Genomic DNA, 27,852 nt, shown 5'->3' on the forward strand with positions numbered 1-27,852 from the left:
GGCAACAAATAGCAAGGCTCTGCCCAAGCTGGAGAGAGAGCAGCTGCAGGTGAAGCAGGCACCCCACAGCAACCTTGTCAGCTCTAGAAGCTGACAAATTGTACAACTGAAGGGACTTAAGTTGCTGTGCTCTGGAGAGTATATTGCTTCACTCATCTGTTTCAGGGACCAGGGAGGAAAATCCACCCTGTCGGGACAATCTCCACTTCTCAGTGCAGCCAAAATTCTATCTAATGATAGGTGGGAGCTGGGCGGTGGGGGAAGGTTCAGTATAAAATACTAAATGAATTCTTGAACCCGGTAGGAGCACAGAAGGTTTTTTTGTTTAACTTTGTAGTATAGGACTTTAACATACAAAAATAGAATATTATAATGGCAATGAACCTGTGTACATATCTCCCAGCTGTAACAAATGGCCAATCTTTATTACCCTCCATACTTGCCCCTCATCTCCTCCCTGGATTATTTTAAAGCAAATTCGAGACATCATATTATTTCATCTGTAAGTACTTCAGTATATATCTCTAAGAGGTAAGGACTCTTTTTTAATTCAGTTTTATTGAGATATAGTCACATACCATACAATCATCCAGTCTACAATCATCTGTTCACAGTACCATCATACAGTTGTGCATTCATCACCCCAGTCAATTTTTGAACAAAAGAATAAAATAAGAATAAAAATAAAAGTAAAAACACCCAAAGCATTCCATCCCCCCCATCCCACCCTATTTTTCTAGTTTTTTGTCCTCATTTTTCTACTCATCTGTCCATACACTGAATAAAGGGAGTGTGAGCCACAGGGTTTTCACAATCATACCGTCACACCATGTAAGCTACCTAGTTATGCAGTTTGACAGTATCAGGAATTTCCTTTTAGCTATTCCAGTATACTAAAAACTAAAGAGGGATGTCTGTATAGCACATAAGAATGCCCTCCGGAGTGACCTCTCGATGCCATGTAAATCTCTCAGCCACTGAAACTTTGTTTCATTTCTCTTCCCCCTTTTGGTCCAGAAGGCTTTCTCAGTCATACAAAGCTGGGTCCAGGTTCAGCCCCAGGAGTCATGTCCCACGTTGCCAAGGAGACTTACACCCCTGGAAGTCATGTCCTATGTAGGGAGGAGGGCAATGAGTTTACCTGCCAAGTTGGCTTAGAGAGAGAGGCCACATCTGAGCAATAAAAGAGGTTTTCTGGGGGTGACTCTCAGGCACAGTTATAAGTAGGCTTAAACTCTCCTTTGCAGTAACAAGCTTTATAAGGGCAAGCCCAAGGATTGAGGGCTCAGCCTACTAAACTGGTAGTTCCCAATGCTTGTGAGAATATCAGGAATTCCCCAGCTGGGGAAGTTTAGTATTTCCACATTTTTTCCCCAGTCCCTCAAGGGAGCTTTGCAAATACTTTTTAATTATCTGCTCAAATTACAATGGGATGTATCAGAACTTCATGCCAGCCTGTACAAACCAACCAGATCTCACTCCCTTTTCAAAGTTACATGTAATTACCATGTCTGAGTAAACTGACCATACAAGTTAAATTACATAGTGTGCTACAGAAAATACAGATTTTGCACCAAGTAAACAGCTCTTCCTTTTGTCCCACAGAGAAGCCGAAGTTTTAAAACACAATTAATATCATCTTCTACCCTTTAGTCTGATTTACCTCAGTCTCAACCAAGACTATTTTGTTTATATCTCCAATTGAAGTCTGATCTCTTTTTCAGCCTCTTTAACAGTTGCTTCATGGGACAATGACAACACTCATGGCTACCAAATTCTGGCTCGGAGTCCCAGGCGCCACAGAGACACCCAAAGCTGCAGGGACTGACCAGGTCACACACAAACCACTCAGCACCTCAGAATTTAGACATAACTTATAACTCATGAATAGATTTGACTGCTGTAAGAGCTTACAATCTAGGAACTTTTACATAAGCCTTCCCTTGATAACCCATGCTCCCAGATTCAGTTCTCAGTTTGCACTTTATTGTTAGTCCATAATGTTTGTCTTTTCGTTTCTGGCTTATTTTACTCAACCTACTGTCCTCAAGGTCCATTCACCTAGTTGCATAACTCACAACTTCATACCTTCTTACTGTAGCTCAGCATTCCGTTGTATGTATACACCACAGTTTTACCATTCGGTTTATCAGTCGATGTACCCTGAGGCGACCTCAATCCATTGCAAATTTTGAATACTGCCGCCACAAGCACCAGTGTGCAAATGTCCACTTATGTCCCCACTCTCAGTTCCTCCAAGGGTTGCAGGCAACCCCATACTTAGCTTCCTGTGGAACTATAAAATGACTTTTATAGATGATTTATTTGCTATGTCCCTTAAGTCTCTTTTATTCTAAAGCAGTTTCCCCTCCTGTTTTCACCCGGCTACTTATTTTTTAAGAAGTAAGGTCATTTGTTCCCTATAATTTCCTGCATTTTGGATGTGGCAGATTTCATTTCTGTGATATCTTTTGACATATTCCTACTATCCTCTCTTTATTTCCTGTACACTGGTAGTTAGAGCTTCAGGTTTGACCAAGTCTCAATTCCAATTTTTGGTAATAGGTGATGCTCTGTATTTCCTGTGCATCTCACCAGGGGATGATGATATGATAACTCTGTATTTCCTATGCATCTCACCAGGGGATGATGATATGAAGTTATCATCAACCAGGTATTGTCAGCCTGATCCTTCCATCCAATAATGTCTCTCACAAGTTTTTTGTTTGTTTGTTTGTTTATCACAAGGTTGATACAGATCATTACCATCACCCCAAAAAGGTCTCTCATTTTTCTTCCCAATTTCTGTCCCCAAAGGTAATTACTTTCCTGATTTTTCTAAATCATAGATTAGTTTTTCCTGTCTAGAACTTATATAAATGACATCATACCGCATGTGCTGTGTTTGGCTTCTTTCACTTATTCAGTTGTTTTTAATGTATGAATATGCCACAGTTTATCCATTTACCCACGAAGTGTTTTAGTAAGTTACAACTCCTATATCCGAAGATCGCAACTGGCTGAACCCAACTCCTTATTGGCTCCTTACGCGATCCTTCTCCCGTGTCCTCCACCCTCCACCCCTGCTCCTTTATTTCTAAATGTTTCTCCTCTCGCCGCTCGGTTACTGCCTCGAAGCCAGGAGACACCTAGTTCTTGATTAATCTGTGGAGTAGATTTGACTGACAGCCAAGATCCTCAGTGATTAGTGCTTCCAGACTCCAAATTGGTTTCGCCTAGTATTCGAAGTTCTTGAAAATTGAGCAAGTGCCCACCCTCGCTTGAGTGAGCTAGGAGAATTAGGTGTACTATTGAAAATTGGTTTAAGGTATAATCATTCTATCATAGGAAAGCTCCCTCTGACTAGCTACTACGCTGGAAAATTGACGCGTGACCGCCTGCGTTTTATGTCCCTTCCAGGACGCCGTACACTGAGCGCCGGTCGCGCTAACGGGACTTCCGGGAGTTCTCGGAAATCGGTTTTCTCTGTGACAGAAGGCGGGGTTCTTCTCCCCGCACAACGCGAAGTCTCCGTGGGTGTAGACCGGAATCCTACTGGCTGGCAGAGTGGGTTAGGGCAGCTCCGGTGGGGAATGGTGGCTGCAGGTCTGAGACAAGTGTGCCCCGAGGCTGCGGCTGTCTAGCTGGGGGGAGGCCATTCATCCCTTGTGTGCTGCAAAGAGCGAGTGCTCTTTGAAAGTCCGTGCTGGGTCCTAAAGGGTGGCCGTTCTGCGCTTACCCTGGACTGCTGCCTGCCTTCTCAGAGCGAAGGGCGTCCCCTCTCTTCCACTCTGCAGCCGAGGTGACCGCTGCTATGTCTTTTCCCCATCGGCCGGATGCCCCTGAGCTGCCTGACTTCTCCATGCTCAAGAGGTTGGCTAGAGACCAGCTTATCTATCTGCTGGAGCAGGTCAGTGCCCGTAACGCCTGGGAACTTTACTGCATCAACAATTTAGCACCCACTGGATACATATTTCCTCGTTGCTGAGTCCCTTTGATCTTGTTCTTGGCCCTTGGTGTTGCCCTTGGAGCTTCTGCGGCAGATCCAAAATGGAGCATTCAGCCTGAGAAACTAGAGGGCGGTAAGAGTTGCTTGGAACCTGACCAGGAGTCAGTGGAAATCACTCTTTTCCGTATAGACAAGGTGACACACCAGTCATTCATTCAGCTGAGTGCTTGGCACTGTGCAATTCACAGGTAATGGAAAGATGGTAAAGACATCTTCTTTGCCATTAGGGATCTTCCAATCTAGTAGGAGACATGAAACACAAATTACCACACATAAGGTATCATATGGTAAATGAGGTATGACCAGAGTGCTTGAGAAGTTCTGAATAAGCAATCATTGCTAGCTGGGCATTCCAGGAGTTTCAAGGAACTGGACTGTAAAGTAGTATATTTTCTTTGGAGATGGGGAAGCATGTTCCAGGTAAAGAGAATGGTAGGAGACAGGGCATGTTCAGGAAAGATTGCAGTCAGAAGTTAAACAGTAGGCATTAGGCAGCCACTGAAGTTTTTTTTTTTTTTTCTTCCCTAATTTGTAGCATGATGTAATACTTGAAAATGATCCTGACAGCAATGTGTGGGATGGGGTGAATGGGCAACAAGAAATCTAGTTAGGATATTGTAGATCAGACTGAAGTAATAAAGACCCACATAAAATTGGTGGCAGTTGGAACAGAAAGCAAGTCATGGATTTTTAAGACATGGTTAAAGAAGAATCATAGACTTAGTGATTTGTTGTAAAGCTGAGGGAGAAGCAAAACTGAATCTGCAATTTTGAACCTGGGTTATTAGGAAAATAATACTGCTACTATAATTATAATGGATTAATTATATAGTTATTGGTTTAATGTCCATGAGCCCCACTAGATTGGAAGCTCCATGAGGATAGAGAACGTGTTTGTTTTGTTCAACACAATATACTTAGCAAGTGTTTAATGGAAAGTCAACATATGCTCAATAAATATTTGTTGCATGAACACTGAATGGAGATGAAAAACAGAATTTGAAAGAGAAATGGGTTTGGTGGGGAAAGTTGATTAGTTTGGGTTTAGATAGGATGAAGTAAAGATGCCGGTGGGAAATGCAGTTCATAATGTCCAGTGGATAGAAATGTGGTGCTGAAGCTCTGTCATGAGGACTGGGGTGAAGATGGAGATTGGGAGTTCCTTCAAGGAACTTTAGGGGATGAGAGACCATATCTTCTTTTATATGCCCCCATCATCCTAACACAGTGATTTCACATAAAAGACACTCAACAGATGTCTGAAGAATTGAATAGAGGTGCTAGTTAAAGCCACTAGTGAAGGTGAGAGCCAATGAAAGAGGATAGGTGACACCAGGGACAGAGACTTGGTAAATGGGGTGTAGATGAGGAAGAGGAGCCAACAAGGATAGTCAAAGTCAATTTCAGTGCAGTTAGTATCTCCAAACTAACTTCTCTTAATTCTTGTTACGGGCACTGCTATTCAGGCTTGAAACCTCAGAATCTTCTATGATCTTCCTGCTGTTCTCATACTTAAACAAACCAGTTGCTAAGTGCTATGGATTCTTCCTTATATGTGTTTTTAAAAAAATGATTATAAAATAACACTTCCCCATTATAGAAAATGTGGAAGATAAAGGAAAGTATAAAGAAAACTAATGACTTATAATCCTACCATTAGATACAATCATTAACTCTGTTCATTGCCTTCACATATTTAAAAAAATTATATTACAAAAATGTCCTAAAACTGATTTATGGTGATAGTTGCACAACTTGGTAAGTTTGCTAAAAACTCATTGACTTGTACACTTGAAAAAAAAGTGAATTATATGACATGTAAAATATGCCCCAATAAAGTTATTTAAAAACAAAAACAATTATATTACACATTCCATATATCCTTAAATACTCTACTTTTGTTCACTGCACCACCAATTTAATTCATGTCCTCATTCATTGCCACGTGCTTGGGCTGCTTGAACTTGTTGCATTAACTCTGTAAGTGGACACCCTGCCTCCAATTTCTCATGCCTCCAATCCATCTGATCCACAATTACCAGATTCATATAACTAAAAATAAAAACTTGCACAGCTGATTGGGATGCTTCAGCACACAAAAGCTTTCCATTTTGTCTTGTTCCACAGGGGATCAAGTCCAAACTCCCCAGCCTGGCATTTGGGGTCCTCTATGCTCCAAACTAGCCTACTGTTTCAGCCTACTTCCCTCATTCTCCTACAGCAACCTCAGCACTATTGACTTTTTGGGCTGGATAATGCTTTGTTGTAGGGGGCTGTCCTGTGTATTGTAGGACAGCATCCCTAGCCTCTACCCACTAGATGCCCGTAGCATGCACATATATACACACACACTCCAGTTGTGACAACCAAAAATGTCTTCAGACATTTTCAAATGTCCCCTGCTGGGCAAAATCGCTCCTGGTTGAGAACCACTGCTCTAGGAGTACATTATGCATCAGCTAAACGGAATTGCTTGTTCTTCCCTTCCTTTTCAGCCTATTCTCTTTCCCTGATTGCCTCTTAATATATCCCTGTCAACACCCTACCCATTTGTCAAAGCCTAGTTGAAAGGAAGCTTCCAATGGTTTCACCTTCCAGGCTACTGGTATGACTTTTCCTTCCTCCAAACAGATGAGACAGCTATGTCAGGAGTAATGACATAGGAAGCGGGTGACAGGGATTGTAGGGTGGGTGATAGGGTGAGGACTGTCCTGGGATTTCTAAGTTTTCTGCATTGAGCATATGCTATTTTTGTATTTAGAAGAAAAATGCTATATAAAAAGCTACTTAGCAGTTAGTTGAGGGGTTGCATGGTAGAATTTTGTTTTGTTTGCCTTTGTCAGCAGGAGAGACCAGGATTCTTGGGAGGCTCAGTGGAGGAGGCAGTGGAGAAGAGGAGCAGTGGTAAAGAACAAGGTCACAGGCGAGCAGGAGGATTGAGTGACAGTTACAGGTGGAAGAGTTAACCTTAGAAAGAAGGAGGAATACCTTTCCACTGGTACAGAAATTAGAAGACAAAATAGATGAATATACAGAGAAATGTCAACCAGGGATACAGATAATAAATAGGGAGTTAGGCTTCATGCTGTTTAGTGTCCTTCCATCTCAGACCTTGTAGCTCTTTTAAATGAATTCTCAGTTGAGGGAGCTTGTGTGACCTATGAGTCATCTTATATACTGTGTATCCTTCAGCTTCCTGGAAAAAAGGACTTGTTCATTGAGGCAGATCTGATGAGCCCTTTGGATCGAATTGCCAATGTCTCCATTCTGAAGGTACCTGCCTCCTTTCCAAAATGAATCATACACCTCTTTCCTCTTGAAGCAGTTTTTCCTTTGATGGATAGTATAAATTACTAATTTAGCTGAATTGGGTGGGCAAAGGGGAATTGTTACTGTTTGGGTTATTTTGTATTGTGTTATTTTTGGTTTCCCTATCGATAGTTTGAGGAAGATTCAGTGAGATGGTCATCAGGGGCAGTTTGATTCTAGAATTAATATAAAGGCCATTATAGAAGCCCCTGATTTTTGTGTCATGCTTTTTGCTTTTCAAGCATTCTTATGCCCACTGTCTTGTTGGATTTTCTCTGTAGCAACACGAAGTGGACAAGCTGTACAAGGTGGAAAACAAGCCAGCCCTCAGCTCTAATGAACAGTGAGTGTCTGGGAGATCCCTGCACATTTGCCTTTGATCTATTCCTTGGCTCAGATCTGGCATCATGGTGTTTGTGATATAAGTTCCTGAACTCTTACAATTTCATGCCTAGATTATTGCTTTAGCCTCTTAAATGGTCTCCCTTTCTGCAGTTTCTTCTACCCTTATCCTCTTCCCTTGCTATCCAATTTACCATCTATAACCAGATTAATCTTTCAAAGATATTTCCATCAGGCCCTTCTCAAGAACCTTCAAGGCTTCTTATTACATAACAAGCAAAGCCCAATTTGTTCATCATAGATTCCAAGGCTATCTCCAATCTGGCTCCATACTACCTTCAAGTCTTATCTCTCACATGACCCCTTCCAGCCTCTACAGGGTGCATGCTTCTACATGTTTCCCAATCATGTGCATGAGCTTTCGTCCTTTTGTTCATTCCATTCACTGTTCTTGAAAATTTCTCCTGCCCTCACTGCTCCTTGAAAGAATACCCATTCTTCAGTGCTCAGCCCCACTTCTTCCATGAAACTCTCCATTGTCATTCCAATCCGGAGGGTTTTTCTCTTCTGGATTTCCATGACTTTTATTTTTGTCCTACTTACTTGGCATACAGTCAAATACTGCCTGTGTCATCTTTTTTATCTTTTTATATTTCTCAGATTCAAGTAATGTACACTCTCTTTTAGAAGGAAAAATTATCTTTGATACATAGCAATTATACCCATGGAGAATATATCCATGGATGCCAATTTAAAAATTTTTATTTTATATTACTTTTTATATTGCTTTTTAGCACTTGATTGTTGATATACTCCATACTTATGTACATTTTATTTTGTCTATTGGATTGTAAATTGTCTGAGAGCATAAACTTCTGGGTCCACCATATGAACAATAAATATTCCCAGCTCACCACAGTGTATCTATTGAATTGAGTAGTGTTTCCTATGGTCTGTATTTGCTAGGCTAAGAGAGTTGGCATAGCTGCAGCTTAGATGAGAACTGTAGACCCTGACACAAAGGGAAGATGGTGAAAGAGTTGGTATTGTTTCACTTTCTTCCAACTTCTATCACCAACTTCATGATTTTCATCCCTGGGTATTTTTGTTTGTTTGCTTGTTTGTTTTGTTTTTTTTCTTTCTCTCTCTCATAGATTATGTTTCTTGGTCAGACCCCGCATCAGAAATATGCGCTACATTGCCAGTGAGTATGCCATGGAACTATATTGTAACCTAAGACATGGGAAAGAGTGGGCAAGATTTAAGCATCTTGGCTATAAGGACTTTTTAATAAACAAAGAATTATTCAGGTTGGCCATACCATTATAGAGGATCATAAATGGCTGGCTTTCAAAGTTACATTCCTTTTCTCTGTAGATCTTGTCAATGCTGACAAATCGGCTGGCCGAACTCGAAAATACAAAGTGATCTTCAGCCCTCAGAAGGTGAGTTTGGATCCTGATGGGAGTGAGATAAGGTAGAATGGGATTGAGGAGTGGGAAGGGGTAATGGGAGAACAGCTTTAACTCCTTTAAAGCAAATTATGTATGACTGGAAAAAAAAAGTCACTATCCTTTCATCAGTGTATTCCTGGTTGTTCAGCAAAGAATCTATCATCAAACTTATTCCAGATTTAAAAAAATACGGAATTGTGAGAGGTAGCCTCTGCATAGATTTCTTTAAGTGGAAAGATTACTATTTTTGAAGTAGAACTTGCTATGTTTCTCTTCTAACACACATTCTTGTATACTAATGGTGCACAGTGTTATGGTTTTTCAGTGACTTTCTTCCTGTATCAGGAATTTGTTAATAATATGTCATCACCCACCCCAGCCCCCACCAACATGTATGTTCATTTAGGGATGTGACTGGGCTACACCTGGGTCACTAGAAGCCTACAATCTTGCTTTGGAAAAGCCTTTTCTTACATAAGAAAGAAACATTAAAGACCATTTTACTCTACCCCAAATTTCAGCAGATGAGAGAACTGAAGCCCATGGTCACATGGAGAGTTAGCATATCCAGGCTAGGTCTCTTCCACCTTCTCCTCAATATTTTCGGTAATTATTTGGTGATCCATCAAAGTATCTCAGTTTCTTGATTCCATTGAGCTCCCCTCTCACCTCCACATCAGCTAGGTGTATCCTCAGTGTCATTGATTAAAGGGAATACATCCCAGGCCAGCCATTCAGTTGCATCCATTACCTTTACATGTTGTGCTACCATCACCATCATCTGTTACCAAAAGCTCTACCAAGTAGCACTTGCCACACTTAGAGCTGGTAAAAATTAATGCTGAAAGTTCAGGGATTTATTCCTTTTCAATTTCTCTGAGAAAATAGAAGCAGTAGCTAAGACTGGAGACTGAAGCCAGACTGTATGAGTGTGAATCCTTACTTTAGCACTTATTACCTGTGTGATCTTGCTCTGTGTCTCAGTTTTCTCATCTATAAAATACAGCGATTATAGTACATATCTCTTTTAATTTAAATGAGATAAGACTTCCAGTCCCTGTTAAAATAAGAAGTCTAATGGAATCAGATTCTGTTGTTTCTCATCATGTAGAAGAAATGAAGGAGAGCCAATGATCTTCCTTTGATGATCATTTGAAAATTGATGAGAAATTTTACAAATATTTATCCCATTTAGGAACTCAAAAATATCAAGGATAACTATTACTAGGGCAGAAATTATCAAGAAAGACAAACAATCAGAATTACAGGTTACTTTTGAATGTTATTAAATGAGCCATGGCAATAATTTCTGAAGTTTTTGGAGCCTTACAAAACTTTTTTTTTTAAATTATACTTCAAAGGACAGTTTTTATTAACAGAGAGTAGGACATGAAGATCAAGAAAGTGATTGAGAGGAAGGGGTAGATAGAATTAAACAAATATTATGAATACTGAATCTTTATATATATATATGTATATATTTACATGCTAGGGTATTAGAATAACTAGAAGGAAATAACAGAAATGGTAGAACTGTAACCCATAACATTCTTTGAAATTTACTCTATAGCTAATCGTTAAATTGTACTTTCAAAGTTATAACCTTTCTGTATATATGTTATACTTCACAATAAGGAAATAATGGAAATTGTGGAACTGTAACCCAAAACATTCTTTGAAATTTGTTCTCTAACTACTTATTAAATCATACTTTGAAAGTTATCACTGTTCTGTATGTGATAGTTCACAATAAAAAATGTAAAAAAAAAAAAAAAAGAATGGAATAGGACAAGTTGGTAACAATTTTGGATAATCCTACAAGCGTCCATATTATATAGGAAAACAAAATTGATATTCCTATCAATGTTTTCCATTTAATGCCCTTTCTAATCAAATTCTTTTACTTAATTTTATGCCACAGGAATATCTCTCCCTGAGCAGCTGTAGGGAAGAAGAGATGTCTTTTCTGTTTCTTCTTAAGACTCCTTTTGTTAATTATGAAGATTGGCATTTTCTAAATTGGGCTCTGGAATCCAAGTAAATAGCATTGTTTAAATGCTATTTAAAAGTAGACCTTGTAGAAATACCTGAAACTGTCGAACTGCAATCCAGTAGCCTTGATTCTTTTTGTTTGTAAATGCATTTTTTTATTGTGAACTTTAACATACATACATAACAGTGATAACTTTCAATGTACGAGTCAAGAGATAGAGAGCAAACTTCAAAGAATGTCAAGGGTCACATTTCCACGACTTCAGCTATTTCCATTATTGTAAACTATAACATACATACAGAAGGGTGTCAACTTTCGATGTACAGCTCAACCAGCAGTTATATAGGTAATTTCAAAAATTGTTATGGGTTACAGTTCCACAGCTTCAATTCTTTCCTTATTATGAAATATTGAGTATATACAGAAAGGTGAAGACTTTCAAAGCACAATTCAAAGAATAGCTATAGAGCAAATTTCAAAGAATGTTATAGGTTACAATTCCACCATGTCATTTACCTCCTTCCAACTATTCCAACACCCCAGCATCTAAAAAAATGTATATATATATATTTATATAAAGTTTCAGTATTCATAGACATTTGTTAAATCTTATCTTGTTTGTTGCTACCCCTTCCTCTCACTTAATCTCCTTCTCCATCTTCAGAGATGTCTAGGCAGTGAACACCCTAACATGTTATATTGAAAGGGGGTGTCAACAGTATGGGGAGGAGGGCTGCATCTGATTGTTGTTCTTAAAGAGGCTATTGCCTCTGGGTTTGAGGACTTGTCTGGCATGGGAACATTTTCGTGGATTCAAGTTTCTGAGAGATAAAACTTAGAGAGTGAATCTTTTATAGAATCTCAGGTAGGGACCTCGGTATTTGCGGACTAGTTTTGGTAAGGGCCTGGAGTTTACATAAGAGAAACCTCCAAGACTCTATTTGGGATCTCTCAGCCACTGTAACCTCAGTTTGTTACTTTCTTTTTCCACCTTTTGGTCAAGTAGGCATTTTCAATCCCTCACTGCCAGGACCAGGCTCATTCCTGGGAGTCATGTTCCACGTCACCAGGGAGATTCATTCCCATGGGAGTCATGTCCTTTGTCGGGGGTGGGGGGAAGTTAATGAATTTATTTGCCAAGTTGGGCTTAGAGAGAGAAAGGCCACATCTGAGCAACAAAAGAGGTTCCCTGGAGGTGCCTCTTAGGCATAATTATAGGAAGGCTCAGCCTCCCATTTACAGCCCTGAGTTTCACAAGAGCAATCCTCAAGTCGAGGGCCTGATTTATTCAGTAGTGGGTTCCTAATTTCACTTAATATATATTCTCTCCCAAGATAAATGGTCAGTTTTTTACATAATCTTCACTTAGTGGTACAATCAACATCACTCTCAACTTTGAACAATTATCATGACATAAAACATCCTGGATCTCTTATCAGCTGCAGATTTGTAGTGCTACTCTGTGGATTATAGGCCATTAAACAACCATTTCTGAACATGCTCACCTTCCATGTGTTACTGATACTTATAATCCCATTAATGAACCATAGTCACACCTGACCATTCCCATACCATTAAGTTCACCCTCATTATCATATCTGTACATATTAGATTATCATTCCCCCTTCATTAGCTTCTGTCTATCTCTAGGTCCCCTATATTCTACATTGTAAGATTCTTACTTTACGTTTTTCACAAAGTTCACATTAGTGATAACATACAATATCTATCCTTTTGTGTCTGGCTTATTTCACTCAGCATTGTATCTTTTAGTTTCATCCATGTTGTCATATGTTTCACAACCTCGTTCCTTCTTACTGCTGTGTAGTATATCTCCTCTTCTGTTGAAGGACATTGGATTGTTTCTGTCTCTTGGCGGTTGTGAACAATGCTGCTATGAATACTGGTGTGCAAGTCTCTGTTCATGTCACTGCTTTCAGATCTTCTGGATATATACCAGGAAGTGAAATTGCTGGATCATAGGGTAATTCAATATCTAGTTTTCTGAGGACCTGTCAAACGGTCTTCCAGAGTGGGTGTACTATTATACAGTCCCACCAGGAATAAATAGGAATTCCAATTTCTTCACATCCTCTCCAGCATTTGTAGTTTCCTGTTTGTTTAATGGCAGCCATTCTTATTGGTGTGAGATGATATCTCATTGTGGTCTTAATTTTCATCTCCCTAATAGGTAGTGAAGATGAACATTTTTTCACGTTTTTTAGCCATTTATATTTCCTCTTTGGAGAAATGTCTTTGCATTTCTTTTGCCCATTTTATAATTGGGCTGTTTGTACTCATTGTTGAGTTGTAGGATTTCTTTATATATGCAAGATATTAGTCTCTTATCAGATACATGGTTTCCAAGTATTTTCTCCCATTGAGTTGGCTGCCTCTTCACCTTTTTGTTAAATTCCTTTGAGGTACAGAAGCTTTTGATTTGGAGGAGTTCCCATTTATCTATTTTTTCTTTTGTTGCCTGTGCTTTGGGTGTAAGGTCCAAGAAGCAACCTCCTAATACTAGGTCTTGAAGATGTTTCCCTACACTATCTTCTAGGAGTTTTATGGTACTGTCTCTTACATTGAGGTCTTTGATCCGCTTTGAGTTAATTTTTATATAGAGTGTGAGGTAGGGGTCCTCTTTCATTCTTTTTGTTATAGCTATCCAGTTCTCCCAGCCCCATTTGTTGAAGAGACTGTTCTGTCCTGGTTCAGTGGATTTGGGGGCCTTATCAAAGATCAAGTGATTGTAGATCTGGTCTATTTCCAAATTCTAAATTTGATTCCATTGATCAATATGTCTATCTTAGTGCCAGTACCATGCTGTTTTGACTACTGTGGCTTTATGGTAGCCTTCAAAGTCAGGAAGTGTTAAGTCCTCCCACTTTGTTTTTCTTTTTTAGAATGTTTTTGGCAATTCGAGGCCCCTTTCTCTTCCAAATAAATTTGATAACTAGCTTTTCCAAGTCTGCAAGTAGGTTGTTGGAATTTTGATTCGTATTGCATTGAATCTATAGATCAGTTTGGGTAGGATTGACATCTTAACAACATTTAGCCTTCCTATCCATGAATCTGTATTTATATCTTGCCATGTCTATAGGTCCCCTTTTATTTCTTGTAGTAAAGTTATGTAATTTTCTGTGTACAGTTCTTTTACGTCCTTGGTTAAGTTTATTCTTAGGTACTTGATTTTTCTAATTGCTATTGTGAATGGAATCTTTTTCTTGAGTGTCTCTTCAGTTACGTCGTTTCTAGTGTATGGAAACATTACTGAATTATGTGCATTAATCTCGTATCCCGCCACTTTGCTACGATGTCGATTTCTCATGGTTTTTCAAATATAAGATTGTATAATCTGCAAATAATGACAGCTTTACTTCTCCCTTTCCACTTTGGATGCCATTAATTTCTTTGTCTTGCAGGATTACTCAGGCTAGAACTTCTAGCACAATGCTGAATAATGGTGGTGACAGCTGGCATCCTTGTCTCATTCCTGATCTTAGAGGGAAGGCTTTCAGTCTCTCACCATTGAGTACTATGCTGGCTGTGGGTTTTTTATATATGTCCTTTATCCTATTGAGGAAGTTCCTTTCAATTCCTACCTTTTGAAATGTTTTCATCAAAAAAGGATGCTGAATTTTGTTGAATGCTTTTTTGGTATCTACTGAAATGATCATTTGATTTTTCCCTTTTGATCTGTTAATGTGTTGTATTACATTGATTGATTTTCTTATGTTGAACCACTCTTGCGTGCCTGGGATGAACCCCACTTGGTCATGGTGTATGATTGTTTTAATGTGTCTTTGGATTCAATTTGCAAGTATTTTGTGGAGAATTTTTGCATCTCTATTCATTGGGGAGATTGGCTTGTAGTTTTCCTTTCTTGTAGCATCTTTATCTGGTTTTGGTATTAGAGTGATGTTGGCTTCATAAAATGAGTTAAGTAGTGTTCCATTTTCTTCAATTTTTTGAAAGAGTTTGAGTAGGAATGGTATCAGTTCTTTTTGGAAAGTTTGGTAAAATTCCCCCGTGAAGCCATCTGGCCTTGGGCTTTTATTTGTAGGAAGCTTTTTGATCACTGGATCTCTTTACTTCTTATTGGTTTGTTGAGGTCTTCTATTTTCCTCTGGTCAGTCTAGGTTGTTCATGTATTTCCAGGAAAATACCCATTTCCTCTCAATTGTCTAGTTTGTTGGCATACAGTTGCTATACTATCCTCTTCTGATTTTTAAAATTTCTTCAGGAGCCACAGCAATGTCCCCTATTTCATTTATTAGTTTGTTTATTTGAGTCTTCTGTCCTTTTGACTTTGACAGTCTAGCTAAGGGTTTGTCAATTTTGTTGATCTTCTCAAAGAACCAACTCTTGGTTTTATTTATTTTCTCTATTGTTTTTTTCTCCGTATCATTTATTTCTGCTTTAATCCTTGTTACTTCTTTTCTTCTACTTGCTTTAGGATTAGTTTACTGATCATTTTCTAGCTTTTTCAGTTGTTCTATTAGTTCTTTGATTTTAGCTCTTTCTTCCTTTTCAATGTATGCATTTAGAGCTATAAATTCCCCCCTCAATACTACCTTCGCTGCATCCCATAAGTTTTGATATGTTGTAGTCTCCTTTTTATTCATCTCTAGATATTTAGCAATTTCTCTTGCAATTTCTTCTTTGACCCACCGATTGTTTAGGAGTATGTTGTTTAACCTCCAGAGATTTGCAAATTTTCTAGATCTTTGATGGTTATTAACTTCTAGTTGCATTCCATTGTGGTCAAAGGATATGCTTTGAATAATTTCAATCTTTTTTAAAATTATTGAGGCTTGTTTTATGCCCCCACACATGATCTATCCTGGAAAGTTCCATAAGTACTAGAGAAGAATGTACATCCTGGTAATTTGGGATGTAATGCTCTATATAAGTCTAATTTATTTATCACATTGTTTAGATTCTCAGTTTTTTATTTGTCCTGTATCTGGTTGATCTATTTATAGGAGAGAGTGGTGTATTGAAGTCTCCCATGATTATTGTGGAAACATCTATTGCTTCCCTCAGTTTTGCCAATGTTTGTCTCATGTACTTTGGAGCACCTTGATTTGATGCATAAACATTTATGATTGTTATTTCTTCTTGGTGAATTGTCCCTTTTAATAGTATATAGTGTCCGTCTTTGTCTCTTATGACATCCTTGCATTTAAAATCTATTTTATATGAAATTAGTATTGCTACCCCTGCTTTCTTTTGGCTGTAGCGTGTACGGAAGTTTTTTACACCCTGTCACTTTCAATCTCTTTGTGTCACTGCATCTAAGATGAGTCTCTTGTAAATAGCGTATTATGGTTCATATTTTTTAATCCATTCTGCCAGTCTGTATCTTTTAATTGGGGAGTTTAATCCATTCACATTCAATGTTATTACTGTAAAGGCAGTTCTTGAATCTGCCATCTTATCCTTTGGTTTTTATTTGTCAGATCTATTTTTTCCCTCTCTCTCTTTATTTCCTTTAAGTTACCCTTACTAATACTCACCTCTCACTCTGTGTTCTTTTCTCTTGGACAAACCATTCACTCTAATTATGACATATATGCTGATAACTCCCAAGGCTATATCTCCTTTCCTCTTTCCTGGTACCACTTTTTCCAGAGGTTCCATGGACATGTCCTAAATGGAATTCACTATGTCCCCACCACTGCTCTTTACCTCCTACCTGCTCCTTCTCCTCTATTTTCTGTAGCACTTTTATGCACTTCCTCGCATCTCTGCCTGCAGGACTCATCCTTCAAAGACAGCTAAAAGGATGAAATACCTTCTTTGTGATGCTTTTCCAGTGTCTCAGGGAGAAAAAAGTAATTGACTTAATAAATATATAAAATGGAAGAATAGGAAAATAAAGTGTTGGGCCAGATGAGCCACATGATCCTTTCTAGCTCTAAGAGTATGGATTCTCTTGTCTTTTAACTGGGTTCAATAATTATTATGTTCTTATCAATGACTATAGAGGATGCCAGAGAAATGGCAAGAATATAAAAAGAGATAGTTACTAATCAGCTTCCTTTTCTCTTTCAGTTCTATGCATGCGAGATGGTACTTGAAGAAGAGGGAATCTATGGAGGTGAGAGGAGACGAATGTGAGTGGAAAGGGAGAGAGAACTTATGGGAAGGAGGAAATAATTTTTGGCCTACCCTCCTGGCCTATCTCCTTTTTTTCCTTGTCTTATTCCTGTTGGCCTAGTGGGAGGAGAGGTCCCTGAGAATGGGAACGGGACTAAAACCCCAAATTTGAACTTTAATGGGATAGTATGGAAAAGGGCTGTAGTTGGAAATGAACAATTTATCTTCTGAGACCCCCACAAGGAAGAATTGTGCCTTCCTTCTTCCTTGTATTCCTCAGTCCATTCTTCATGGAATGGTACTGACCATGGGACTCCCTGCTCAAAATCCTGTGGTGGTCATTATAAAGCCTGAGTCCTCATCATGGCCTCCTCCAGCTACAATCTGGCCCTTCCTATCTCTTTAGCCTCATTATGTGCTGCTCCTTTTCCCTGACTTGCTACCCTCCAGCTACATGGACTTTGCACATGCTGTTCCTGCTGCCTGGAATTTCCCCAGCCTACGAGTTTTTCCCTACTCAAATCTTATTCAAATTCTAAGCTTCAATGTCTCTTCTTTAGGGAAGTCTTTCTTATATCCCTAGTTAAGTTAGATCCCTATAGTATTTGTGCTCCCATTTACCATTTTACTTCTTTGGAGCACAATTGTAATTAAATAGTTTATGTAATAACTTGTCTACTGTATATCTCCCCCACTAGATTGTAAGCTCTCAGAGAGTGGAAGCACATCCATTTTTTTCACCACTGTATCCCTGGTGTTTAGCATAGTGCCTGCACATATTAGGCTTTCAGTAAATATTTGTTGAATAATGAAATAATGAATGTTTCCTTAGCACTATTGGTCAGCCCTCTAATAAAAACATGTCATTCATCACATTGTGTCATAGGCTGTTGTGTACATATCTCCTTTCATTGCCAGACTGTGAACTCCTTAAGGGCTGGGACTGTGTCTTATTCATCTTTGAGCATCCAGTGCTTAGCATAGAACCTGATATATGGCAGGCACTCAAATATTTGTTGCATGACTGTGGTGGACCTTTCCGCTTAGTGTGGAGCCAAGTACCTTCTGCAGGGAGGCTGATGCTCTCTGTATCTACAGATGTGAGCTGTGATGAATGGGCCTTCTCCTTGCTGCCTCTTGATGTGGATCTGCTGAGCATGGAGCTACCAGAATTTTTCAGAGACTACTTTCTGGTGAATGCAGGGCCCTTAGGTCTTGGCATCAAGGGATGGGGAAAAACATAATATTGAGTGAGCTAAGAAATATTGCTTTAACCTTTTTTCCAACTCATAATTTATCATGAGTGATTGTGATTTGGTGATTAAATGCTACAGATTGATGTCCATCAGACTTCCTTTGGGGCCAATCAAAATTAACTCTTTCAGATATTCCCCAGACCCTCCCTTCCTGCTCCAGAGCTTCTAGGGCTGCCCATTGTCTAGATGGGCCTGTGGGGTTGATCCGTATTTTTGCGGCCCATATGGTCTCTTCAGGAAGGAGATCAGCGTTGGATCAACACTGTGGCACAGGCCTTGCACCTTCTCAGCACTCTCTATGGATCCTTTCCTAACTGCTATGGAATTGGTAGATGTGCCAAGGTAAGAGCACTAGCAGTTCTCCTGTCCCGATAGCCCCCATTTCACCTGTTCTGTGCCCACCAAGGATTGTTCATGGTCATCTCTGGTATGAGGTATATCCTTGATCTTGCCTTTATTGTTCTGGAATAGTTCCTCAGAGAGCTAACAGAAAGACAAGAGCCAGGGTCTCCTGGGAAGCATTCCTAAATCTCTCTCTAGATGTGGGGGCAGGATAATACTTCTTCATTGTATGAGGGAGGGGGTAGGGATAGGAGCAGAGGTGAGTAGAATAGGTGAATAGTGTTAATAATTAACTCCCCTCTTGGAGGCAAGGAGAAGGATCATGTGAAAGAGGTTGGCTTCTGAAGGGGTTGACTGATGTAGGAACCTGAACACAAGATTGAGAATTTCTGGGCCCTGACAGATGTCATATGAATTGTGGAAGAAACTGGAGGAGGAGGAAGATGGTGAAACCAAGGGCCGAAGACCAGAAATTGGACATATCTTTCTCCTAGATAGAGGTAAATTATGCCCAGCACTACTCTTGTCTTTGGTCCCTGTAAGACATGGGAATATGGAAAACAGAATGGTAATGTTGGGATCCTGCAGTTAGGGCTGTGAATCCCAATGCTGATTAGGAGCATGGGCACTTGGGCCCTGGAGAAGGTACTTGAGCTAATACTAAGCAAGCTGGGTGGAAGGCAGGGTCAGGGAGAACCCTCACCTATGGGGATTTTGGTTTCAGATGTGGACTTTGTGACAGCACTTTGCTCCCAAGTGGTTTATGAGGGCCTGGTAGATGACACCTTCCGCATCAAGTGTGGTAAGTGCATGGTTCTCTGCCTTTCAGCAAGATAAAAGTGGCCGTCAGCTAGTGGTGCCTCCCACAGTGGGGAAGGATTGTAGGAGAGACCCAGACCCTGAGTGAGCTGTTGGCTTCAGATGTTTTGGGGACCTTTAATGGTAGCTCAGGAAAAGATAAGAGAGGAAATACCTCATTAGAGAGCCTAATAGCCATCCCTTCTTATCTCAAAGGGAGTGTTGACTTTGGCCCAGAAGTCACATCCTCTGAGAAGAGCCTGAAGGTGCTACTCAACGCTGAGGACAAGGTGAGGCCTGTGGGCGATGGCACTGGGTTTATTCAGGGGCATGGCTTACATGAGGGTTGGGAGGGTGAGTCTATGGGAGAGAGGTTTTCCCCACCAGATAAGAGAATATCCCAGAGCACATAAAGAGTATTTGATACACACTTATTAATACTAGCTCAGCTTTCTTGTACTTCTGCTAGTATTTCACACTTCTTATACTATTTTATATGCTGATGAGGTAAGAGAGAACAAGTTATGATCCTCATTAGTTTTTCCTGTCTTGTTCCCCTCATAGGTGTTTAATGAGATTCGTAATGAGCACTTCTCCAATGTCTTTGGCTTCTTGAGCCAGAAGGCCCGGAACTTGCAGGCCCAGTACGATGTGAGGCTCCAAGCCCTGGATCCTCTGTTTTGTTTTCTCAGTGGCTTCCCAAGGCTGCTGTCCTTTGGCTTCCCTTCTGTTACTATGAGGGCCCTCTGTTTTTTTCTTTTAGGTGGGTGGGAACTGAAGGAAGGTGGTGGTTTCATGTCTGTGGTGAGGGAGGGGTTGATCTTATGGGGACTTCCCCGCAGCGCCGGAGAGGCATGGACATCAAGCAGATGAAGAACTTCGTGTCTCAGGAGCTCAAGGGACTGAAACAGGAGCACCGCTTGCTGAGTCTCCGTAGGTTTCAGCTTGAGGGGAGGGTAAGGGGAACTGAATGTGCATCTCTGGGGAATGCTACAGACAAATATTGCCTCTGATGAGGAAATTTCTGTTCTTGCCTTATTTGGTCTAAAGTGAGAAGGAGTGCTTATGGATTTTGCCTTAAGAGGTTTTTTTCTTTTGCACACAATAAAGGAACATCCTTCTAGAAACATCCTTCTAGAACTAGGAATATGTCAACTCCCTCTTTGTCCTGTCTGCAGATATTGGGGCCTGTGAATCAATCATGAAGAAGAAGACCAAACAGGATTTCCAGGAGCTAATCAAAACCGAGCATGGTATTTGCAACAGTCTTGCTATGCTACTCATGCTTCTACTTCCCTGCTCCCAGCTCCATCCCACCCTTGGAGATGCTCTCTGGCTCTTTCCAGCTAACACTGCTAGAGGTCCTGGGGGTCCTTTAACTCACCTGGTTATCCCAAGGATGAAGAAGGAGAGGATAGATAGATGCTGGCTAGCATAGATGGCAACAGCTGAGCCAATTCCCCAGTAACAGGCTCTCCTCTTGTTACTCACAGCACTGCTAGAGGGGTTCAACATTCGGGAGAGCACCAGCTACATTGAAGAGCACATAGACCGGCAGGTGAGCTGTGGGGTGGCTGGGATGGTGTTTAGAGGTGGTGTCTGTCTCAAGCAGAAGGAAGAGAACAGAAGAACATGTGTTTATGAACCCTGAATTCTCATTATGCAGGTGTCACCTATAGAAAGTCTTCGCCTCATGTGCCTTTTGTCCATCACTGAGAATGGTGAGTTCCAGGAATCAAAGATGAAATGTTGGGAACCTATACCATGTGAACAAATATCTTAGCAAACAGGATGTTTTTCTGTAATTTCACTGATTAATTTCCCTGTAAAATAAACCGATTTTTGTTTTGAGTGAAATATCACCATGTTATAAGATGATTGATTATCCCAGTGCATAACAGGACCACATCCAGGCCACCCCAGAACAATGCCTGTTATATCTTAGGACTGCAAAGGTATCGAGCTAAGTGATATTTCTCTTATCATTTCATCTGGCCTCCTGTGTTGAACAAGGTTTCATGATACAGATACATTCCAGGAAAAAGGGACAGCCAACTAATTTCATAAACATTTCTGAAAGCCTAGATTCTGCAACCTTTTATGGGAACTTGTTTTTACTATTGAAGTCTTCCAATTGGTGAATATTCTTTAAGGTTGCCTTCTACCCAGAAAAGTATTTTGCTTTTTCTGAATCTCTTCATTAACTCCAAAGCCCATTTTTTCCTACCCCAATGGAGAAAAACATCTGACTGCACTTGTGAAACTCATTTGAACACTTTTCCTTTTGGTTTTTCCCTCCATAGCTGTAAAGCAGTTCCAAGTAGCACAGCCCCTTAGCTGGGAAGCAATGCACAAGAAGTCCCTTCTCCTCCTTCCCCACTGCCACTACAATTAGCATTAGTTTCAGTGTCCGGTCCCCAGGACCTTTATGTTCAGGGTTCTTCCTTGGAGTGCTCAGACCCCAGCTTCATCTTTCAATAAGAAAATTTAAATTTAGGCCTCAGTTTAGAATCTGTTATATATGATGTAAAGTTAACATAATTTACTAAATCCTCCTGATTAAGGTTTTGTTTTGGTTTTGTTTTTTTTGGAGCAGGGTTTGTTGGTTGGTTGGTTGGTTTGTATGTTTTATGATTCCTCAGCTAGCCTCATTCCCATTAACCTCTCCTATTTCCCACAACCTCAGGATTGATCCCCAAGGATTACCGATCTCTAAAAACACAATATTTGCAGGTAAGGCCTGGAAAATGTATCCGTGAAGGAATTTGGTGGAAAAAGCTCATAGGACATTTTTGAAAGAGACAAAAAAAAAAAGAAATGGTGTGAATATATCTCAATAAAACTGAATTTAATTAAAAAAGAAGAAATGGAGAAATGTCTCCTTTTTTGTTCCCATCATCATCCTGTTCCCATTCTAGGCTCCCTCTTTGAGGGACTAGGGATAGTCACCTTTCAAGATGCCGGAGAGTCTTCCCATTGTCCTTGTTTCACTCCATTCCTCTCTCATGGTGGGTGGTCAGTGATGAGAATATTTAAACAATTCTGCCCTGTTGCATCCATGAGTTCTTACCCCTGGGAATCTCCCTTTCATTCTAGAACCTTGTGAGGCTTGGTATCTAGCATCATTTTAAAAAAATTTTTTATTGTGGCAGCATATATATGACATGACATTTCCTATATTAACTGCTTTCAAGTATACAATTCAGTGGTTTAATTACATTCAGAATGTTGTGCTACCATCACCATCCTCTGTTACTAAAACTTTTCCATCACCCCAAACAGAAACTCTGTGCCCATTAAGCAATAACTCCCCATTCTCTATCCCCACCCCTCTTACCCTATAATTTTATTTCTGCCTCTATTGATCGCATATTCTAGTTATTTTATATAAGTGAGATCATACAATATTTGTCCTTCTGTGTCTGGCTTATTTCATGCAACTTGATGAGTGTCTAGCATGTTGATACAGCTTTTCTTCCAGGCCTTTCTCAAGTCTTGTGTCATCCTTGAAACCTTCTCTACCATCCTTACATTCATAGCTTTCCAAATTCTTTAATTCTGCCTTTTTTTTCTTTTTTCTGTTTGGTGTTTGGTTATTGTTAATACTCATTTAAAAATCCCTCCCCCAAATATATAAACTTCTTCAGAGCATAAACTGCATAATCTTCTCCCCTACCTTCATGTCATCTAACAGACCCTTGGTAGATACTCAGTAAATAGCTGAATTGCATTTTCTTCAGAGCTATGGCCCTGAGCATCTGCTAACCTTCTCCAATCTGCGGCGAGCTGGGCTCCTAACAGAGCAGGCCCCAGGGGATACACTCACTGCAGTGGAGAATAAAGTGAGCAAGCTGGTAACAGACAAGGCTGTAGGTGAGCAAAGAGCACAGGTACTCCCCTCCCCCGCGGATTGTTCGCTCTTATCTTAATAGGCTCAGCACCCTGGGAAAGTGAGAATGAGCTGGGCAAGAAGATTGTGATTCCTTACTGCTATTGTCATTGCTACTTCTGCTAGTAAGAGCAGTTTCCACTTTTTGAACCCTTACCATGTGCTAAGCCATAAAATAAATCCTTTAGCTAGTTTCTAATTTAATTCTCACAAAGACTCTGTAAGGTAAATTTTATTATTCCCATTTTATAGATGGGGAAACTGAGGCTTAGAGAGGTTAAGTGACTTGTCCAGGGTCCTTGAGGTAGTAAGTTATATTTCAACCCAGGTTGATGTGACTCCGAAGCCCATACACTTGACTAATACACTAGTCACTCGGTAGATTGCATTTAGTAGATAGCTGGTATCCTATAGGAGGAGGAAGAGAGGAAGAGTGTGGGTGGGGAGAAACATAGTGGATATCTTCATCAGTTCTAGAGAATTGTAAGTGAAGGGTTTTGAGGGGGTCTTCAGATGTGATAGTTCCTGTTTGAGGAGGTTCTCTCATTTCCTGAATGGTATACCTATGGCAGTATCAAGAATCCATAGACTTTAGATGAAACCTATCACACATTTCTTCCCCAGGAAAGATTACTGATGCCTTCAGTTCCCTGGCCAAGAGGAGCAATTTTCGTGCTATCAGCAAAAAGCTGAATCTGGTATGTGGAATAAGGATTGATAGGGGAGGCAGTGGATCCGGTCTTTTATGGAATACTTGGAATCCTTAAAAACTTTGTTGTCATTTTGTATTTTCATAAAGATCCTTTTGTTTTGTAGCATTATAGTATGAGCTTAATTTAATAATGAGACAAGGCACAAAGATTCATTCATTTTATAAACATGTAAGGAGCACCTACCAATGTCAGAAAATACACTAAGTGCTGCTTCAGTGACAAAAATATCCCATGTCACTGAAGGGTTGAGAAAAGGGTACCCTTCCCACCAGCCCCTTCATGGGGGCATGGGTACTCACTCAAGAGAATCAGTGGTATTGAAGAGATGTTTAATCTTTGGTTATGGATTTTTTTTTCAGCACTTTTTCTAGTTCTCTCTTTAGTTGAAATAAGAATTGTTCTTTTAGATATGCCACCTTTATGTTGTCACTTGCCTAATGTAGTGCCTTTTGCATTCTAGATCCCACGTGTAGATGGTGAGTATGACCTAAAAGTGCCACGGGACATGGCTTATGTCTTCAGTGGTGCTTATGTGCCTCTTGGCTGCCGAATCATTGAGCAGGTAAGAACAAGTGACTCTTGCTCCCATCCATATTTCACTTTGTCATTTCCTTGGTTCCTGTGTGGCTGGCCTACCCAACCTTTTACTAGCCTCATAACCAGCAAGAAATGTGACAGTCTGGTTTCTGCAACCTTTCTTTCCTAAGCCTAATACTGTCTATAGACTTGAAACTAGTGCTTGTACCTTCCCAGGTGCTGGAGCGAAGAAGCTGGCAAGGCCTTGATGAAGTGGTGCGGCTGCTCAACTGCAGTGAGTTTGCATTCACAGGTACATGGCATTGACAGATGGGGGCAGGGTGGTAAGGAGAGGTGGGCTGGATGTGTGTCAGTGAAGAGTTGAGCCCAGTGTGATGCCTCACAGATATGAACAAGGAAGACAAGTCTTCCAGCGAGTCCCTGCGCCTCATCTTGGTAGTATTCTTGGGCGGTTGTACATTCTCTGAGATCTCAGCCCTCCGGTTCCTAGGCAGAGAGAAAGGTAAGAGAGAACAGAAAGGTGAGAGCTAACATGATTGGGATCTGGGGGAGAAAGGGCCATGCACAGGAAGGCTTTTCTCCTGCCTCTGGATACCACTTGCCATAGCCTTGCTGTTGGACAGCTGCAGTGGGGATCCCAAGAGCATGGCACTGATGGCTCTATGTCTATAAATCGAATGTCTGATCCAGCAGAGGATTATGGAACTGGAGGGGCTTGATTTATTATTGGGGGCTTAAGATAGGCTCTTTGTCACTTATGCTGCTGCTCTTGACTCCATAGGGTACAGGTTCATTTTTCTGACGACAGCAGTCACCAACAGTGCTCGCCTTATGGAGGCCATGAGTGAGGTGAAAGCCTGAAGTTTTCCTAACCAAAGTTGAAGCCTTCTTCCAACACTGGGGTGCAAAGAGTTCAGCATCCAGCTGCTAACAAAGTCTCCACCAACTACCATGCTAAAAGCTGGGGAGCCTGGAACTTATTTGGGGTTTAGAGAGCATATCTGAGAAGATTGTTTACTTCCCACACCCAAGATATTTCTCATTTTTATTTTTGTTTTTATGAAGTACAGCCCATGCTGATAAGACATGAGGGGAAAAAGAGGTAGCATTTGCTAAATCTTGTTTGAATGTCATTGTAAATAAAGCTTATACTCTCACGTGTAATCTGTTTATAATTCTGGACATGCACTTTCCCTTTTATCAGGGAAGGCACAGTGGGGCTTTACATAGGGACTTCATATGCTTCGTGGCCTGCACTCTGCAGTAGCTCTGGACCTGGTCTGGCTCTTCTTGTAAAAGTCATTAAACTGCCCTGCACCTGAAGTTCCTTAACCATCAAATGAAGGGGGTGGATTAGATGATCAGCAAGCGTTCTTCCAATTCCAAATTCTGTGATTGACTACACTTAAGGAGGTGCTTTAATTTTAAGCTTGGTGTTTCTTATTGCAGAATGAAAAATCATGTGCCCTGTTAGAGCAATGGCACGCATCGGCAAACAGGCGCTCCTGTAAAGCTCATCAGTGCCTTCCTAATTGCTAATTCCAGTGGCCTTTCTTTCTACACCTTTTAAAAATTATGAAATATAACCACATATATTAGTGGTCTCTTCAGTCCTATACTAATATGATCTCACTGATGACTGCCTTTCCCTTCTTGAAATTCTTTTCTTCAGCTTCCACAACACTCTTTTTCTTCTTCCACATCACCTGGTGTACATCTGTCTCTTTTCAGTACTCCTGCAATATCTGTTCCTCTTTTCTTTAGGAATAAGCCTAATAAAAAGCAAAGGGCAGAATTATGATTTTGTTTTGCTTTGTTTTGTCTAAAAGCAAAACTATTTTTATGCATGTATACTGAAAAAAATGTCCTTAACAAAATACTGTCAGGTTAACTTGAACATTTTTATAACTGTTTCTTATTAATAATTGAAACATGCAAACAATCATTACAATTTTTTTCTAGATTTTTTTTATTGTAAAACATACGTAATATAAAAGTTAACATTTTACCCATTTTTAGTGTGGAATTCAATGGCATTAAATACACTCAAAATGTTGTATAACCATCACCACTATTTCCAGAACTTTTTCATCACCCAAAGAGTAATGCCCCATTAGGCAATAACTCCCCATTCCCTTCTCCCCCACAGCCTCTGGTAGCCTCTATTATACTTTCTGTCTTGATCAGTTTGCCTCTTCTAGAGTATTTCATATAAGTGGAAGAATACAAGTAGTTGTCCTTTTGTGTCTGGCTTATTTCACTTAGTATATTTTTAAGATTCATCCATATTGTAGCAGAATTAAATTTCTTTTTGTGGCTGAATCATATTCTATTGTACGGATATACTACATTTTATTTACTTATCCATCTGTTGATGGACACTTGGGTTTTTTCTACCTTTTGGCTATTGGGAATAATGTTGCTACGAATATTGGTGTACAAGTATCTGTTTCAGAGTCCCTGTTTTCAATTCTTTTGGTTATATACTTAGGAGTGGAATTAATTAGTGGGTCATATAGTGCGGGACACTGATTACGTGCCTTAACTTGGCGGGCCTGGGCTGGGGGACCGGATCCACCCCTGGGGAGGGTAGTGGGTACGGGTGAGTGCGCCCTCCACAGCCCCCCGGGCCTGGGAAAGTGAGGCCGGAGGCAGGCCCCATTTCCTCACCCAAAATACCAGTGTTAGGGGAGGCTTGCCGGAGGGAACCGCCTTTTCCCCACCCCCTTATCTTGCCCGGACACTCCCCATTGCCAGAGCAACTCCCCCACCGCCAGTGCGCATGCACCGTTGCCAGAGCAACCCCTGCCCGTGACAAACAGCTTCCGCGTCCTCTCAGAACCAATCCAAGCCTTTAACCCTTATAGCTATCCCGCCCTCTAAACTGCCCATTATAAGCTTGTACTCTCCCCTAATAAAGTCTGTCTCTCTCTTGGTTTTCATCATCCTAAAAGAAACGTGTCCCGCCTGTTCCTTTCTCGCCGCCCTCCATACTTGCACGCCTCCCGCCGGGGACCTGGCCAAGTCCCCCGCCTCGCCCTCGCCTCCGGGAAAGAGCCCCCGCCGCCGGTACCCTCGGAGCAATCCTGGGAGCCTAGGATTTAGCAA

General features: G+C 40.6%; 1 protein-coding gene across 4 annotated transcripts; it reads left to right on the forward strand.

Moving 5' to 3' along the window:
• Window positions 1-3,451: 3,451 nt before the first annotated feature.
• Window positions 3,452-25,905, forward strand: VPS33B (VPS33B late endosome and lysosome associated). 4 transcript variants are annotated; one of them, XM_037833067.1, is made up of 24 exons: window positions 3,452-3,571; window positions 3,798-3,910; window positions 7,202-7,282; window positions 7,600-7,661; window positions 8,815-8,864; window positions 9,038-9,105; window positions 17,165-17,210; window positions 18,308-18,402; window positions 18,703-18,807; window positions 19,211-19,307; window positions 19,532-19,609; window positions 19,822-19,895; window positions 20,170-20,256; window positions 20,448-20,538; window positions 20,784-20,858; window positions 21,099-21,163; window positions 21,272-21,326; window positions 22,292-22,338; window positions 23,346-23,478; window positions 24,119-24,192; window positions 24,668-24,769; window positions 24,961-25,036; window positions 25,130-25,246; window positions 25,526-25,905. In XM_037833067.1, exons 2-24 carry the CDS (start codon window positions 3,815-3,817, stop codon window positions 25,603-25,605), a joined length of 1,854 nt encoding a protein of 617 aa, XP_037688995.1. In that variant the 5' UTR covers window positions 3,452-3,571; window positions 3,798-3,814; the 3' UTR covers window positions 25,606-25,905. The 4 variants fall into 4 exon arrangements, with proteins under 4 accessions (XP_037688995.1, XP_037688996.1, XP_037688997.1 ...); XM_037833068.1 differs by having other exon boundaries at window positions 3,457-3,567; XM_037833069.1 differs by having other exon boundaries at window positions 3,459-3,910; window positions 8,833-8,864.
• The last annotated feature ends 1,947 nt before the right edge of the window (window positions 25,906-27,852 follow it).

The sequence above is a fragment of the Choloepus didactylus genome, chromosome 4 (assembly GCF_015220235.1).
Source record: "Choloepus didactylus isolate mChoDid1 chromosome 4, mChoDid1.pri, whole genome shotgun sequence".
Lineage (NCBI taxonomy): Eukaryota > Metazoa > Chordata > Mammalia > Pilosa > Megalonychidae > Choloepus > Choloepus didactylus.

Excerpts from the sequence above, each read along its gene's own strand:
- VPS33B (XM_037833067.1), top strand. The coding sequence starts at position 3,815 with ATGTCTTTTCCCCATCGGCCGGATGCCCCTGAGCTGCCTGACTTCTCC. Across the intron at positions 9,106-17,164 it reads TGATCTTCAGCCCTCAGAAG|TTCTATGCATGCGAGATGGT; the intron begins GTGAGTTTGGAT and ends TTTCTCTTTCAG. Across the intron at positions 25,247-25,525 it reads GTTCCTAGGCAGAGAGAAAG|GGTACAGGTTCATTTTTCTG; the intron begins GTAAGAGAGAAC and ends TTGACTCCATAG.